This window comes from Ailuropoda melanoleuca, chromosome 3, assembly GCF_002007445.2.
Source record: "Ailuropoda melanoleuca isolate Jingjing chromosome 3, ASM200744v2, whole genome shotgun sequence".
NCBI lineage: Eukaryota > Metazoa > Chordata > Mammalia > Carnivora > Ursidae > Ailuropoda > Ailuropoda melanoleuca.
In genome coordinates this window covers 13189184-13205919 of record NC_048220.1, presented here as the reverse complement: position 1 = coordinate 13205919, position 16736 = coordinate 13189184, and the positions used below count along the sequence as shown (strand labels likewise).

Genomic DNA, 16736 nt, shown 5'->3' with positions numbered 1-16736 from the left:
ACTCTGAGGTTCAAAACTGAGCCTTCAGAAGGATTGCTCCCTAAACTGAGTAGGAAAGGGCTAACCTAGTGTTGGATAGCTCAGGAGCCCCAAAGCCTCGTTTGGTGCTCTGACTTTTGTAATTCTATTATCGGAGAGTGTTCAGCTTTGTTCCTTGGCTTGTAAAAAGACAGATGAAATATTTCCGGTAGGTCAATTTACTGTGATACTGTCTGGTTTCCAGGTACTTTGGAACCTTCGAGAAATGAGAGGTGTTCTCCTTCTCCCCCTCCCAAGAGTTTGTCAAGTCTTTGTGCTGCCTTCCCTGAGGGTATTGTTGGTAACTTCTGTTTAAGGACAAAAGCAGAATTTTCCAGGTACCAGAAGACACATCCAACCTCATCTGGGACTGAGACGGGTATGGGGTTGGGGAGGTGGGTTGAGAGGAACAGAAAGAGCCCGGTACCAATGTCTGGGAAGGGAATGGACATTTTTTTTTCTACTTCCTTTCTATCCCAGGCCTTGGGTTCATAGAACTGGCTGAGATTCCCTGCCCCAGGGTGGCCGGAAGCAGCTCAGACTCTGGCACTGTGTGAGCCTGACCCAAGCTGAATGCGTGTGACCAGTAAATACCTAAGCTCCAAGGTGCATCCTTGAATGTACTGAATTAATGAGACCCCCAGGGGCAATCCCTGAAATGTCTGAGATTTACTTCTCCTCTGGGCTGACCAGAGACCTGGAGCAGATTAAATTTGATTTAAAGGGTCAAAAAAAGAAGAGTGACGTTACTTGAGCCTTAGTATTCTGAACTAAAATTTATACTCATGACACAGACACTCCTATTTGGGCGTGTTTATCATTATCTAGAAACAGACGCACATTCACAAATGCACTGCGGAGGACTTTGGAAGGGTGCTGCAGGGCGTGGCTGTGTTTTTCTTTTAAATAATTAAATTAAAGCAAGTTTGAATGATTTAAAAGTGACAGCCTCCCTTGACATGAATTTGGGGGTTTCTTCTGAAAGAAACCAGAAACCAGGCACCAACTGCAGGAAGTCGCCCTCCAGGGCTCTCCTTTCACTCCTCCCGTTTCCTGCTTCATCCGGGAGTGGGAGTTGTGCACATTCCCCAGAGAGGAAAGAAAGCCCCGATGCAGAAGGACTTTGCCCAGAGAGGCGCCTGAGCTACTGCAGACCTTCGAAGATGATCCTTTTCTGTACACAGTCCATGCACTTTGAAGCATAAACATTTTGTTTGGGAAAGCCCCGTGTTTGACTGGTGGGCACACACAGATGGGCTGACGGCTGGGCACTGGGGTTCTGAGCGTTAAGCGAGAGCAATTTCAGAATGGCAGGGCCTTGCTTCCCCTAAGCGTGGTGATGAAAGGCGCTTTCAGTCTAGGATCAGCAATGAAATAAAAGCTCAGCTCTCCTTCACAGCTCTGATTCTGATCAGAGATCGACTCTGTCCACCCGCGACAGGAAATTTAATTTCTATACTTACTTGGTACTTGACTCCATTAAAACAAAGACTGAAAGCCAAAGTCAACCGGGAGACTCAGCATGTTTGTAAGGTGAGTAGATTCCTGTGCCCTCTGCGGCTGGAAGAAAGCCCCGCCAATCCGGCACTTGGTCCCTTTCTAAGGCCCTGTTATAAGTAACTGGCTGCTTCTATTGGGGTGTGTGTGGTGGGGAGGTGTCATATTCTTCTTTCTTGGTATTAGCGCCTGCTAAGGGTGCTCTGGGACCGTGGTTTCAAAGGTCATGCTACTGGAAGCAAAGGCATGGCCTCACTGAGGGAGGGCCCCGCTAGCTAGCACCACATACCATGCATGGTTACGCAGAGGCTCTCCGGTCAGCGTGTTAGAAGAAAGGGTGACGCAGCTGCCGTACATCTCCTAGAGAGGTGTGATTAAACATCATCTGAAAACATGCAACAAAGCTCGGCACATGCACACATCTCAATAAACAGGAGGCATGCGGGAGGCAGATTAGTGGACAGAAGCGTCATATATACTTTCAGGAGCACGGGAAGCTGCTGAGCTCATTCTTTCACTCCTGAGTGACAGAATCCATTAAGTGACTTGGGAGAGTCTTGTTTGAGCAAGGTAAGGCTGGATAGGGGACACCCAAAGGGGCCGGGGTGTGGGGCACAGGTGGGACTTTCCTAGCTGAAATACAGACACTCTGAAGTCCTTTACGACAAAGACAATTCTCGTTGGAAATCAATGCATAATTAAAACCGGAGTTCAGTTACTTAGAGAGATATTAACGGAATAGTAACGAGATAGTAACTCGATTTCGGTGTTGCAAAAGGAATCTGGACAGACCTTGAGCCTCACCGTGATAGAATTTCACCTTATGGCATAATAATCAATATGCAGGTTGGGACTCTCTAGACTGTAGGATGGCTATTCTGGGTCCTTCCATTCCTCAGAGTTCTGCATTTTGGACGCTACACCATTTTGGGGGGATGGCATGGCACGCACAGAGCACACAGCAAACGTCGCCTAAAAAGATGTGCATATCTCTTATTCACTGGTTTTAAACCACAGATTACAGCGCATGGTTTTCCAGGAAATGCAATTATGAAATGTAGTTCATGGCACACCTGGCCAACCCTCACGTACTGAGCTCTTTGGGCTGCTCCAGCATTCTCCTGGGCAACACTCACGGGTTTGTGTCATAAATGAGGAGGGCCCTGCGGTGTATTCATTTCAAAGGTCACTCCAAGTTTGAGCAGTTAAGTCTTTAGAAATAGAGTATCTATTTATGTGCTCTTTCATTGGGCTTGAAAATAAACTAGCTGGTCATATAAGGAAAACAAACTCTTCCAGAGGAAAAATCAGGGCCAAGGAAGGGCCTGATTTCACATCGACGGGTGGTCTGATCTTCTAGAAATGCCTCCCAGTTTAGGACTCCTAACACTCAGGGATCACACTATTTAGGGCAACTGGGAGACTAGAACGTAACATCCTGTGATGTATTTAATCTTTCTCCCTTAGAGTATTTTCCAAAGGAAGAGCAAAGTGTCTATACTCTTAATGTGACATATCTCGTTAGAAAACACATGGACTGGGCTTTCCATGTATCCGTTTGGAATTTTTCTGGGGTGGCAAAGGTCACCAATTTTCATGGTGGTGGCAAAGGTCACCAATCTGTAGTGTGAGGAACAGCATAGTGAATTCAAAGGCCAAAAAGGGATAGTCTCCAAATAGCACTCACCGCCTTATTCTTTCCTTTGCTCGCAGAGCTCACGGGATTTCCCTTGGCGTCTGTTGTCTTCCTTCCAAGGGAGGCTAAGGGCAGTGTGGACATCTTCAGCTGGTTGGCTGCCTGGGAGTTATTATTATTGTTCTGGTTGCCGCTGAGTGTCTCCATGATAGACCGGAAGGTTCCAAAAGGCCTTTTCAGTTGGTCCCCCGATTCGCTATTTGCGGAGGCCTTCTGGAGGGTCCTGCCTTTATCTCTGTCCTTCTCCCCATTTACCTCAAGGTTAGTTTGCTCCATCTGCACCACAGGCTCCTCAAAGGTCACTCTGAGCTTCAAGTTCTGGGAGGTCCGGCGCTTGGAAGATGGAGACTTGAGGGCGCTCTTGGGGCTCATGGCCACTTTCTGGGCGGTGGTGCTGTCAGGGCTGGGCTGAATGGGGTCTCCAGAGGGCTGGCTGGGGGGAGTGGTCCCTGAGCTGGGACACTGGGATTCCAAGTCAGGTTCGCTGCTCTCTGAGGTGGGGGACGGGCTATGGCCATCCAGAGATTTGGAGGCCTTGATGCCAAAAGGAAACCTACGTCCCGACGCCAAGGTGTGTTTCTTTATCATCAGGTGCAAGCTTTCGGCGCTATCCACACTCTCCACGCTCCCCACGATGGGCTGCGGCCGGGGCCTGTCAGGCTTCCTCACAGGTGTGCTCTTGGGGTCCTCGGAGGTATTGGAATCGGTGTCGGACTCACTCAGGGACCGCTGCATTAGCTGCCTCAGCCGAGCTAACTTCAGCTCCCTCTTCTCCGCAGGGATCTTCTTGCCATTTCGAGAGGAAGCCTGAGCGTCCTGGAATTCCAAGGACAACTTTTCCTGGGTGCAGACGCTCTCTGAGATATCTTTCCCCAGTAACTGGCGTAGGATTTTGTCTGAATCTTCGTCTTTTGCTTTGGCCCTGGCCCGGCCAGATGCTGACAGGCTTCCGAGAACCTGAATCCCCTCTTGGACTCCAGGTTTGCTTTTGGCTACAGACTCATCGTCCGCATCTGGAGATTTCCACTGGGACCTTCTGGAAGCTGGGGAGGACGGCGAACTGAAAGATGATGAAGAACATATGAGGGGATTTCCTATCACTGATTTCCTTCACTGCCACGAACGACTTACAACCAAGAACAACAGGACGGGAATAAGAATTATCCCTTCGTGTCCGCGCAAATCCATCTGCGAATGCTCCAGAGTGGCAACCACGACCAAAGCATAGTGCCTCACACTTGACACCATGACGATATGTTTGTCTACTGCTTTACCGTTTACTCCTCACTTCTGCACTGATTCTATCCATTATGCTCATTTTCAACAACATTACCACCTTATGAACCTGTATATTCTTATTCCCATTTCACAGATGAAGAAATGAAGGAGTCTGAAAGAGTATGTGACTTGCTTACAGTCGGGGAATGAAGAAAGGGCGGAGCCAGAGATGAACCCAGGTCTTCCGACTTTAGGTCCAGAGCCTTTTCCCCCTGTAACGTCTCATTGTTATTCCTCTTTTTAAAAATAAAATGTTGTTATCTTCTTTAAAGATTTTTTTCCCCTAAAAGTCCAAAAGAAGGCTCAGAGACTAAAGACAACTGAGAACTCTAACCACCCATGTTCCTGGTATTACCTGGGCGAAGAAACGAGTGACTCTGACTTCTGGGCTTCTAGAAGTTGCTGAAGCTGGTTCTGTAGCGTGACGCGTTCCATTGTCTGTCTAGGAAAACCCAACAAAGACACGTAAGCTCTCTGATACATGGCCACTACTATCAATGAGTAGGTGTAAACTTTTTCATGATGATTTGCAATAAATTGCAACAAATCCCAAAGGCTTACAAACGTGCACATTCTTCTTCCTTGCGGTGCAGCGATTTTCCTAAGAACCCACAAGGATGCTTAATATTCACATTAGCAAAAAACCGTAAGTAACCCAACTGTTCATCAATAAGCCTATAAGTGAGTAATTTTGCTATTTCCATAAAGGTGGCTATTGAAATGATAATACATTTCAGTATCTATGACACAGAAAAAATTTCCCTAATAAAAAGGAAATTACAAAATACTGTATGTAACATAATACCGTTTTTAAGAAATTTCTCTTTATATAACGTTTGTGTGTGTGTGTGTATTACTTATAATTATATACTTACATATATTATTTACTCGTTCCAAATTGTTTAAACCTTTAAAGTAATTGAATTAATTTAGTGATCAGAAAAGAGCAAAATAAAACAACACAACTATTTCAGTATTGGGTGAACACCATTAACTGACTTGGTGTTTTCTTACATGAAGGGAAACACGGTATGGCAACACTCGTTTTATTCTGGAGATAAGAGCATGTGAATGAGAATGAGCTTTAAATTTAAGAAAATCAGCTAAAAGCCACAGGTTACAGAAATTGAAATCTGTTTCGAAAGCATATTACAGAACTTGAGAAAAGTAAAGCCAACTGATTCTGACTTTAGAAGAAAAAGCAGTATTTACTGAACTCTAGTATTAGTGTGGAGACCCCCACCCCAAGATGTCCATCACATTCTACTTCCTGGAAGGTGGGACTATGTTACCTTTCATGGCAAAAGGGAATTAGTGTTGCAGACAGAATCCAGATTATTTATCGGCTGATAAGAAAACACGGAGATTTTCCTGCATTATTATTATTTTATTATTATTATTATAGTGATATATATTATTGGTTATTCAATCTAGTCACAAGTCTTTAACAGTGAGGAGGAAGGAGAAGATGAGGTCAGTGGTTGCTGTCTCTGAAGACGAAGGAAGGGGCCATGAGGCAAGGAACGCAGCGGCCCCTAGGGGCTGCCAATGACCCTTTGCTGACAGGCAGCAAAAGAAGGGACCTCGGTCCTACGACTGCAAGGAAGTGATTCTGCAACCAGACCCAGACCCATCCTACAGCCTCCAGAAAGGAATGTGGTCTGTGGACACCTCGATTTTAATGTGGAGACCCATTCTGGTCTTCGGACCTATAGAGCTGTAAGATGAGTTTGTGTTGTTTTAAGCCACTAGGTGTGTGGTAATTTATTAACAGGAATAGAAAACAGATACAATCAGCTTCAAAAAAAGGTAGGCCATGGATGCCTGGGGGACTCAGTTGGTTAAGTGTCTGCCTTCGGCTCAGGTCATGATATCAGGGTCCTGGGATCGAGCCCTGCATTAGGCTCCCTACTCAGCAGGGAGTCTGCTTCTCCCCCTCTCCCTCTAGCTCTGACCCCCACTCATGCTCTCTCTCAAAAAATAAAATCTTTAAAAAAAATGGTGGGCCCTCTCATGAGCCAGGACATGGAACTAAATGAATGAGCTGCAAGTTTTTTGTTTTTTGTTTTTTTTTCTGAGAGAGAGAGAGAGTATGTGCACACACACGTGAGTGTGTGAGGTGGGTGGAGGGGCAGAGAGAGAGGGAATCCTAAGCTGAGTGTGAGCCTGACATGGGCTTGATCTCACGACCCTGAGATCATGACCTGAGCCAAAATCAAGAGTTGGACACTGACTGAGCTACCCAGGTGCCCTGAATTCCAAGTGTTCTTAAAATGACTGCTGGACCTTAGATCTGGGCTTGAGGAAGCCCAGTGCTCTCCTTGCCAAGTGTCACTGCATGTACTCAACCACTATTGGCCACCTAAATCTAATTCTGTGAGATCAGACTGGGATGAACACTTCCATCTCCCCGAGTACTCTATTTTTCAGCATGGTCAGTCTCAGTTCTAAATTTTCATCCCTAAGACAAGAAAAGTCCGTGATTTCAATTTGTCTCACTCATTCTGTGACTCACCTACTGAACATTTAATTGTCTAAAGAAGGAGCCAGCAAACTCTTCCCTAAAAGGTCAGATAGTAAATATTTTAGGCTTGTGAGTCATACAATGTGTGTCATAACTACTCAACTCTACTTTTGTAGCATGAAATCAATCCTGCACGATTGGTAAATGAATGTGTATATGGCTGGGTTCCAATAAAACTTTATTTACAAAAACAGACAGTGGGCTGGATTTGGCCCATAGTCTATAGTTGGCTAACCCTTAGTCTAAAGAAAGAATAAAAAATGAAAGTACATAAGAACATTCTAATTTTCCCACTTTGCAAGCTGGTACTGCAAGTCAAGTATTTTAGAACAATAGTGAGGAGCTAAAGTAGATGAAGCAAGATGACAGTCTACTTTTAAAGGGTTTGTTAGGTATCAAAGTGAATTATGATACAGTTAAGAAAACTATTTGGAGGCGATTGGGCTGACCGATGATTGGAATTTCAGGTATGAATGGGGGGGGAATAAAGGACTCTACTTTCTAGATTCTAAAGAAGCCCTCAGCAAGGACTGCCCAATTTTAAATACATGATCTGTGAAATATGAATATATAAAAGTACACGAAACAGGAGAACATATATGGGCATATGCCTAGTCCGCTGGGGCTGTTGTTAACCAAATACCACCAGCTGGGGGGATAAAACAACAGGAATTTATTTTCCCATGGTTCTGGAGGCTGGAAGTNCCATGGTTCTGGAGGCTGAGACCGAGGGGTTGGCAGTGTTGGTTTCCTCTGAGGGCGGACAGGGAGGCTGTTCCCTGCTTCTCTCCTTGTTTCTGGTGCTTTGCTGGTGATCTTTGACGTTCTTTGGCTTGTAGATGCATCACTCTGACCCCTGATTTCATGTTCACACGGTGTTGTCCCTGTGTGTGTCTGCCTCCACAGCTAACTTTCCCCCTTGGACAACAATGCCAGTGATACCGGATTTGGGCACACCCTCATGACCTCATTTTAACTTGATTCCTTCTGCAAAGACCCTATCTCCGAAAAAGCAGATATTCTGAGGTACCAGGGGTTAGGACTCTATCCTATATTTTCGGGGGGGGATGGCATAATTCAACCTGTAATATCTAGGCTTGTACATCAGGACTTCTAACAGAGCTGAAGGTTGCCATTATTTAAATAGTAATTACGTTTATTAACTGTACTTAGTAAAGGTATTCTGGTAGGAAAAGGCACTCTGGACTGTCTCTCACTCAGAATTTTGAACTGGAAAAACTCATGGTTTTCATTCCTTCTCCTGTAACTTTCTGTGCTGGGGGTGCCCGGAGCTTGAAGGGCACGGGCTACGGCAGCCATACTCAGTGGGCTTCCTTCCCTGTTCACTTCTAGTTCTGCCAGTCTCACTGAGGCACACAGTAAGTAAAAGACTGGGGTCTCCAGCCTAAACTCTCATATTTTATCTTGTCACTGGCCTAACTGTAACTGTCTACAGCATTCAGCTTCAGAGACAATGGAAGAACTGTTATCTATTAGCGTACATGTGTATTTTATTCTGGGCCCATCAACAGAGAGGGCAGCCAAGACCCTGACCTTGAAGAGTTCACCAATAAAACAGCTATTAGAGCTCATGAACAGCTCACAGACTCCACGGTACAGGGACTGAGGATGGTGTTTTGTGATCTTTCCTCTGCGTATGAATCTTTTGGAAAAAAACAAAAACAAAAACATTCTACTGGACCATTTTAAAGCTTCTCTGAAAGGATATGTCCATACACTACCCAGGGTGGGGGAAGGAATATTGCCACAACATTTCTGGAAGGATATTAGGCAACATCTATCCACATTTTAAATGCGTATGCCCTGTGTTTTAGCAATTCTCTTTCTAGGAACTTATTTTTAGAAATACTTACACAAGCACATTAAAACATGTACAAGGGTGTTCGCTGTGGAAAGATAACTTACTGAGTTGTGCGTTTCTGTGTATTTTCCCTTCAATTGAATTAAGTCCTTGAAGCTCATTTAACTCACCTGCCCCAGGGGAGTTTTCTGTAACTGGGCAGAGGACGCTTGGAGGGAACCCCTTTAATATTTAATTTTTAAACACTATTTGTTTCTAGTAAAATCCTAACCAACTCATTAAAGTGAGTACTTGAGTAGGGGGAGAGTGGAAGGGGACAGGGACCTGGTCTCTGGGGCAAGAGGGCAGAAGTAGACAGATGAAGGTTTCTCCCAGCTTAGAGAAGAGCCAGAGGGTCTAAGGACTTGTCATACTGTCGAATGATCAGTGAAGGCCTCCCAGCCATCATAGGTCTCTTTCCAAAAGGAAAAAGAATTTTTTTAAATTTTTTTATTTTTTAAGATTTTATTTATTTATTTGAGAGAGAGAGAGTATGAGAGAGATCAGGAGCAGGGGGGAGGAGTAGAGGGAGAAGCAGACTCCTGGGATCATGACCTGAGCCGAAGGCAGAGGCTTAACAGACTGAGCCACCCAGGCATCCCAAAAAGAGTATTTTTAAAAATAATTTAAAACACTCTCTATTTTGCTTCTAAAATCTAATTTTTCGGGTTTATCCTCGTAATCTGTCAACATGACTTTGAATACCGATTGGGATTTTCAGTGACCTCCCCAATATGGCAACTGTAACTTGGCTGGTGTGTTTGCCAAGGCCTGACCCTGGTCCTCTCAAGCGGTAGCGGCTCCTTGATTCTTCAGACCGCTAAAGACCTACCTGATGGCTTCCCCTCTCTCCCCCTCTCGTCAGGCATAGCATGACAACCTCCCAGAAATGCTTCCTGACATCTCCGTAGGCAACGGTTACCGGTTTGACAATCTCATCAAGAAACAGAACTGACTCCATCTAGACCAAGAGGGTTTTAAGTAACATCATGCTTTCCGGACACTAGTTTACACTGTAAGGACTGAAGAATCGTCAGCTTCATTTTTATAATAAATTTACTGGTGATGGTTGTCCGATGACCTGCCTGTAATTCCCCAAATATACATTTTTCATTTGAAAATGTGAAACTGGCCTATGTCTAGTTTTTTGTTTTGTCTTGTTTTTCTTTTCCCTTCTCTTTCAGGCTTTTTATAATTTCCTAGAATGTAAAGGACAGAAGTTTGGGGATGATGTGTGTGTGTACTTAAGTCATCGGGCCATGAGCTGTGTGCACAGAGAGAGGCTGTCTCTCATCCGACGTGCCTCACATTCCCTGCTCACGGAGTTTGCTCTGCACTGTCTGCTTGTGGAAGTATCCTCTTCCCTCTGCAGACATGGCACCCATCACATGGACGCTGGCTGGCAGGACTTGGGATGGAAGAGGAAAAGAAGATGGGCAGAAGGCTAGGAATTTTCCAGACAATCGGCATGTGGGCAGCTCACCAAGGCACCAGGCTCAAACCTCAGCCAAGTGAGAACCAGCCAGACTTGGCTCAAATGGAAAGAACGGGCCACTTACTCCTTCAGCTGTTTGGTTAGCTTCACCACCTGAGAGGCCAGCGACATGCAGGTCTCCACCACCACCAGGTACCGGGAGCACAGTGTATGCCCGTGGCGCTCGGCGCTCTGGGACGGCTTTTCCCCCGCATGGTTCTGCATGGTGACATTTGCTCCATATTCAACCAAGGTCTGTGGGAAAATGCAGAAGCACGTGATCGTGACAAGACCTCCCTGGCAACATTTTGTAATGACCGAAAGAGAAAGGTGAATGGAACTTTTCCTGCTAGTCCAATACCAGTTACCAGAGCCCACAGCAGGGTGGGGAAGGGGGCGAAGGGTATCATCACACACACAAGAGAGCCTCTGGCGAGTTTGCAGGATTTGTATCAGACACCTGCCTCAGAGCCAACACACATGCAACTGAACCCGTCCTACCACTACAAATCCCACCCAGCTTTGGAGGAGCTGGCTGGGAGGGGCAGAGCCTGCCGCTGTCCTCAGGGGGCTGTCTCCCGAGCAGGCAGTAGCTAGGGGGGCTGTTTTGTCCCTTTCACTAGGTGGGCCCAGAAAGCTGGGGACACCTGCGAGGAGAGAGCGGAATTTTGTTTTCCTGTTCCTATTGGCTTGGGAAGCATCTGTGATCTGTTGCTGAGCCTACCCCATCAGAAATAAAAATCACTGGAGAGAAATGACCTGCAGGGGCTATGTGTGGGGCAGCCCACATTCCCACCAAGTGTCTGGCAAGGATATGACCCATGGATTGAGAAGACGTCGTAGAAGGGGGCTTGGGGTGAGCGTGCTATCACCCCACTACGGAAGGAGAGTGTTCTCCGGCAGTAAGAGCGGTGGGGGCGACACAGGCCGAGGGGACTGTATGGGAGGAGGATGGGTGAGATCTTCCCTGTCAGGTATCAGTGGGGAGGCTCCAGAGAGCCCTCTGAAGACCTCACCCATCATGCCCAGCAGAGGGTCAGCACGTGAAGGCTGCCACAGAGGACGTTAGTGGCCCACGATCGTGATCCAGAGAAGCAATGACAGGTTTCAGGGAGAGTGCCAGGACCTTTGCCAGTTAAGCAAAGAGATGGTTAACTTTTCTCTCCTCCCTTCTCCTTGTCTCCAACACTGACCGCAGCAGAGAGAAAGGGGAACAGGAGCTAAGGTGAGGTGTACAAAGCCAATCATGGCTCCGTCCCCATGCCGTGTCCCTTGAACCCTGGGTCTAAATCTGGGCTGGAGAGGCGAACACTTTGATTCAGAAGTAACACCAAGATTTTAAGCTAGTTTGGAGCAAATGTTAAGTCACAAGTAAGCAGAAAGTTACAGATTTGGCCAAGGCATCATAGTAAAGAAGAGAGACTTGATGGACCACGGATGACAATGCTAATTAAAAAAAAAAAATCAAAATTCTTTTCTATTTATACTGTGGTGACATGAGATAGCACAAAAAGCTGTTACATCACGATTAGTCAGCTGTCACAACCTCACACATCCTTTGACACTATCAAGATGAGACTGGACCTCTGGGTTTATATAGTAAAAGGTACTGTTGTTCCCAAAAGTAACACTTGGGATTTTTAAATTCCTGCATTGCTTAAACTCAGAGTTCACCAGGGGCTTCATCCCCTTCTGGTTGACGACCACTCACCATGAAAGGCCGAGCTACCATGAAGCCACTGCCAGAGGCCTGACAAAAGCGACACGCAGATCACCTCAGCCCTGAGCTCCTACGGCCCCCACCCCCCCAGAGCGTCCCTGTCAACACTCACTGCTCCCACTCCCTTGACTCTGGTTTCCACCATTTTCCTTCCAGAGTTTCCTAGAGTCAGTCTCTGCCTCCCCTCAAAAGGGCCTTTGGTCACCTCCTGTTCTACTCTCAGTCTCTCTGTGTCTTTTGTTTCTTTCTTTTTTTTTAAAAATCTCACACCCAGTGGATAGACCCGCTTCCAACATTATCCAAGTTTCCACAGCCATGGTATCTAGTGCCAAAAATATCATTTGTGTTAAGTGGAGAGATGAATGGCCCAAAAGCACAGATGGCCTCTCTTCGCATATAAAAGAAAAATAACCAAAATCTCAAACAGAATTAGTGCTATCAGCTGATTTTCTTTGGCTTTCAGTCACTTATTAGCTAATAAAAAAAAAATTCAAGACTATTAAATACTAGAGTGCTTTGTTACATAGAAAAAAATTGAAGTTTTCGGTTATGTTCAATTAGTTTTCCTCCACAAAAAGTCACGCTACTCCTTTCATCCTCCGTAGATCCTGGTAATAATTTAAATTTCTCTCTTTTCTCGGCTCTGAGTTCTCATCACTGCTTTTACAACGTGGGGCCTTAAATGAGAAGATGCACACGTTGCCAACATTAGCGGGGAAACTTCCAGACACGTGCAATGTTTCCTATCAACTTCGTCCTCCAAAGGGCAGACGCTCTAGGGGGCGTTTTGCTGTTACCTCTGCCTTTTGCTTTTATTAGTCTCTTGCCTTTCACGCGGACAGCTTTTCCAGATCCTCTCCTGTCATTTCCAGAGTCCCCTCTACCTTCCTAAGCAACCGGTTCTCACTGCCGGATTTTCTTTTTCTCACTGCCTACCCTGTGCACAGTAGGACGTCAGTAAGTTCCTGTTAAATCAGCGCGCTGAGTTGCAATAAAACAAACAACGCATAGTAAGGCAACAAAAGATGTTGCTTTCTTAGAGTTGCTGTATACACATAGCTGATCTGAACTCTGTGAACTCAGTGAGGTAAAAGCACTTTGTTTCGTCAGAGCCTCCAGCGGGATGCGGTCAGTCAGGAAAGGGCTTTCCTGCACCTCAGGCAGATGTGGGAACACATCTGTAGATGCCGCGCCATTTTCCATGATAACAGTGGTGCGACTGGTCTGACGCTGGTAATGACGTATCCATAAATCAAATTCCAGGCTAAACCTGAATAACCTTTGTTTCCGATGTAAAGCCTTTCCTTCCCTCACACGTCGGTCACTCCTCTTGCTCCTCCTCCTTCTCGTTGGTCACCTTCTCTCTTTGCTTTGTCACGCTGGGCCTTAATCTTTTTTTTTTTAAGTCGAGGGATCTATCTGGTTTTTATATTCACACATGCCTCAAACTTCTGAGGACCCTCACTGGGCTTTCAGCCACGTGCTATTATGATGGTGGCACTGGGTTTGGCTCAGCTTCGTGAACCAAAGCACTGGGCAGGGGAGAGATTCTGACTCCTCTTCTTGAGGGGGGGGGGTTCCACATGCTCCAAGAAGCATGTGGAAACTCCCTCGGGTGGCTGGCAGTAGGGGGAAGAAGCTCCCCACCTCTCCTGTGGCTCTGCTCCCCAGCCCTACACCCTTGCACACACAGACCATGGTAACATCCGTGAGGCAGGTAGGACTGCAAGGAGGAGGCCACCTGAGGCTCTTGGGTGGAAAGGCTGGCCAACCTGCCTAGGGGATCAAAGGTAATATCTGAGGCCTCCTTGTAGTCAGTTCTGGGGCTTTCTGAAGGCATTAGAGAAGCTCCATCTTGCCCCAGAGAAAGGGGGGGCAACCATAGACCTCCATCTCCAGTCCCTTTCGACATCCTGCAACGCTCAATGGAAAAGTCGTAGGGCTCTTTATGCTGACATCTCTGTGGGTTTCTGGAAATATGAATGTACCAACTTAACCCCTTATGATCTATAATAGAAAAAGCTGACGTAGTCCGCACATGTCTTCCAGTACATAAAATTTCCATTTTTTTTGTTTCATTACTTGATAAACTCATTTGTCTCCTCAAAGCAGCAGGCCCTGTGTACCTGGATGCACCCGAGGTAGCCGTGCTGGGAGGCCACGTGGACGGCACTGTTGCCATCTTGGTCCACTTCATCCAGTGAGATGCCCTGTTCTTGCATAAACTGAAGAAGCCAAAGAAGAATTTTTTCCTATAAACACAAAGACAGTTGCAATTAATGGAATATCATGTAGCAGGTCTGAAATAAAGACAGAGGAAAACAAAACTCTGACGTGGGAAGTTTACATGCAACCAGGTTTGCCGTATCCACGGAAAATACCCTTCCTTTTGAACTGAACATCCCTGCATCTCTCTGACTCAAAGTCTGTGAAAGAGGAATGCTCAGAGAATTTTAAGAGCGGGAAGTTATGTCAGAAATGCTCTCGGTGTACTTATTCTTTAGATGTAAAATTGATTTGAGAACATTTGAGTATTTCCTTCAAGTGACGCAGCCAGACTGATGGAAAGTGGGGACCAGAATCCAAGTCTTTCGATGCCAAGGCAATGTTTTTGCTACTTTGTTATACTGTCTTTAGGGTTCAGCGATATTATTATAAAACCTCAGGCATTAAGATAACCAGCTTCTCCTTTGAAGTTGATAATGCTTTGACCAGGCCTTCCTGATCCCAGACCTCCTGGCTGACAGAGAGAAGCTCGCAAGAGCTTAAGTGGCTAAGTATAAGATAACCTCACTGAGAAAACACCAGGACCCTCTTGATTTTTCTGACCAGATGTTGGGGTTTGAAAGGTTTCCCTTATTCCCTGTTAAATGGAGGGCGCCCGACTCTCTGAACACAATCTTTCAAGAGCAAAGACATAGGGCGCTCAGCGTGTTGTCAAAATCCGTTTGCATTTTACCCACTGAGTATTTTGTGGTATTTTCGTGTTATGTTTGGCCTCAGGAGAAAGCAGGGGGATGGGATTTCACTGTTTTAAAATAGATGAATTAAATATAATGTTAAAAAAACACGAGAGTGGTAAAAACAACAGCATGAAGTTTAGTGAGTGGAATTTGACATTTAAAAAGATGATCATGTGTTTGAAATAGCCTTGAACCTCTCCTTAGCCTTTTAACGGTTTTCTTTTTCTCTTTTTTTCCCGTTACTTACTCGGACTGGTCATGAACTTTTATACTTTTCTGGATTAAATTTGCATTCACCTTTTGAACATGCCAACTAATCTGCTAGAGGAATGTTGGATAAAAACAGCCAACTCCTTTCATGGTTCACCCCTCGTGGGGGGAGCGGAGCACTGTTTATGAAGTCAGTGGCCACATCAGGGACAGAATGAACATTTGCACCATGCTCTTTCCACGTGAGCGAGCAGGGAGTAAGATCCCGAAAGAAGAAGAAGAGAAACATGCAGTCAATGCCTATCACCTACCAAGAAGGCACCCAGGGAGAGCAGGGTGAGGGTCAGCTGCAAAAGCAGATAGACCCTGTAGAACATGAAACCCTCAAGGTCCCTAGAGGATGACATGGAGCAGAGCTTGGAGGCCAGGGCTGGCAGTGAGAATCTGACATGACTGTTCTCTTCACTCAGAGGCAAACTTGGAGAAAGTCTGGGGTTGATATTTGGACCAGGGTGGGTGGTGATGTTTCATATACATGAGGTAAAACAACTTTCTTTATTTTTCCTAATTAGGAAGGGGGAAAGTGGTACGACTTTTGACTTGGAGCCAGGTGACTCTACCATGGGATCTTAACTCCTTAAAAGATCTGGGCGAGTGGACTTATCTCAGGATAAAAAACATAACCCACTGGTTTGAAGTCAATGGCGAAGATCTGGAAACAGCAAGAGGGCAGGTTGCTGTGACTCGATGGGTGACAAGGACAGCCCTGCCACCTGCGTGGGTCGTTCTCATGCGTGTGGTGACTTGGCTTGCTCTATGATATTAATCATGGAATCTTAAGATTGCAGGGTGGGAGAGACTTCAGGGAATTATCCAATTCCAACAGCCTTGTTTTACAAATCAGAAAGCCAAAGACAAGTAGATATTCTTTGACATGCTAGCAGCTCCGTTCTTGAGCAAGTCAAGATCAAAGGAATGCAAGATAGTTAGGAATATTCCATATGCACCTGCTTGTCAGGCATATTTTCACATTTTTCAGACTCAATTAATATTATCATGGATAAGGCTATTCTACCCGTACAGAAACTGCCCTTTACTACCTTTCACAGTGTGTTGACTTTTAATAACAGGGTTGTAAGAAATGGTATCCTGCATTTCATAAGATGAAGAGTTTTCCCCTTGTCAAAGTATGGAGAAGAATCTAGAAAGCTGGACTTTGAAGGGGCTTGAAAATCTGGGCAAACAGGCCAAGATCTGTATGAGGCCAAGAGCTGCCTTGGCTCCCGATAGTCTTCCAAGTCAGGTTCAGTCTGGATTGTTCAATAACCCGCCTTCTTTTCTTCTGATGGCATGAAAAACTCTTTCTGATAATTAAATATCTTACCCAATTCATTACGCAATACTTATGCTTTCAGAACAAGCATGTCTTTACCCAGCACCTCAAATTAAGTTTTGTGTTCTCTAGTGGGTGATTTCCTTTAATAAGAAGTGACGT

At 45.6% G+C, this 16736-nt stretch overlaps 1 protein-coding gene across 6 annotated transcripts in view; it reads right to left on the bottom strand.

Moving 5' to 3' along the window:
• The window catches only part of SNCAIP (synuclein alpha interacting protein), a 155759-nt gene that overhangs the window by 14680 nt on the left and 124343 nt on the right, over window positions 1–16736 (bottom strand). For 5 of the 6 annotated variants that reach the window (XM_034655915.1, XM_034655918.1, XM_034655916.1 and 2 more), the window contains exons 7-11: window positions 14195–14320; window positions 10434–10603; window positions 4845–4931; window positions 3203–4271; window positions 1805–1875 (exon numbers count right to left, since the gene is read on the bottom strand). In XM_034655915.1, the coding sequence (XP_034511806.1) occupies window positions 1805–1875; window positions 3203–4271; window positions 4845–4931; window positions 10434–10603; window positions 14195–14320 (1523 nt within the window). The remainder of the gene's footprint in view (window positions 1–1804; window positions 1876–3202; window positions 4272–4844; window positions 4932–10433; window positions 10604–14194; window positions 14321–16736) is intronic. The other variant, XM_034655920.1, reaches the window with a different exon arrangement.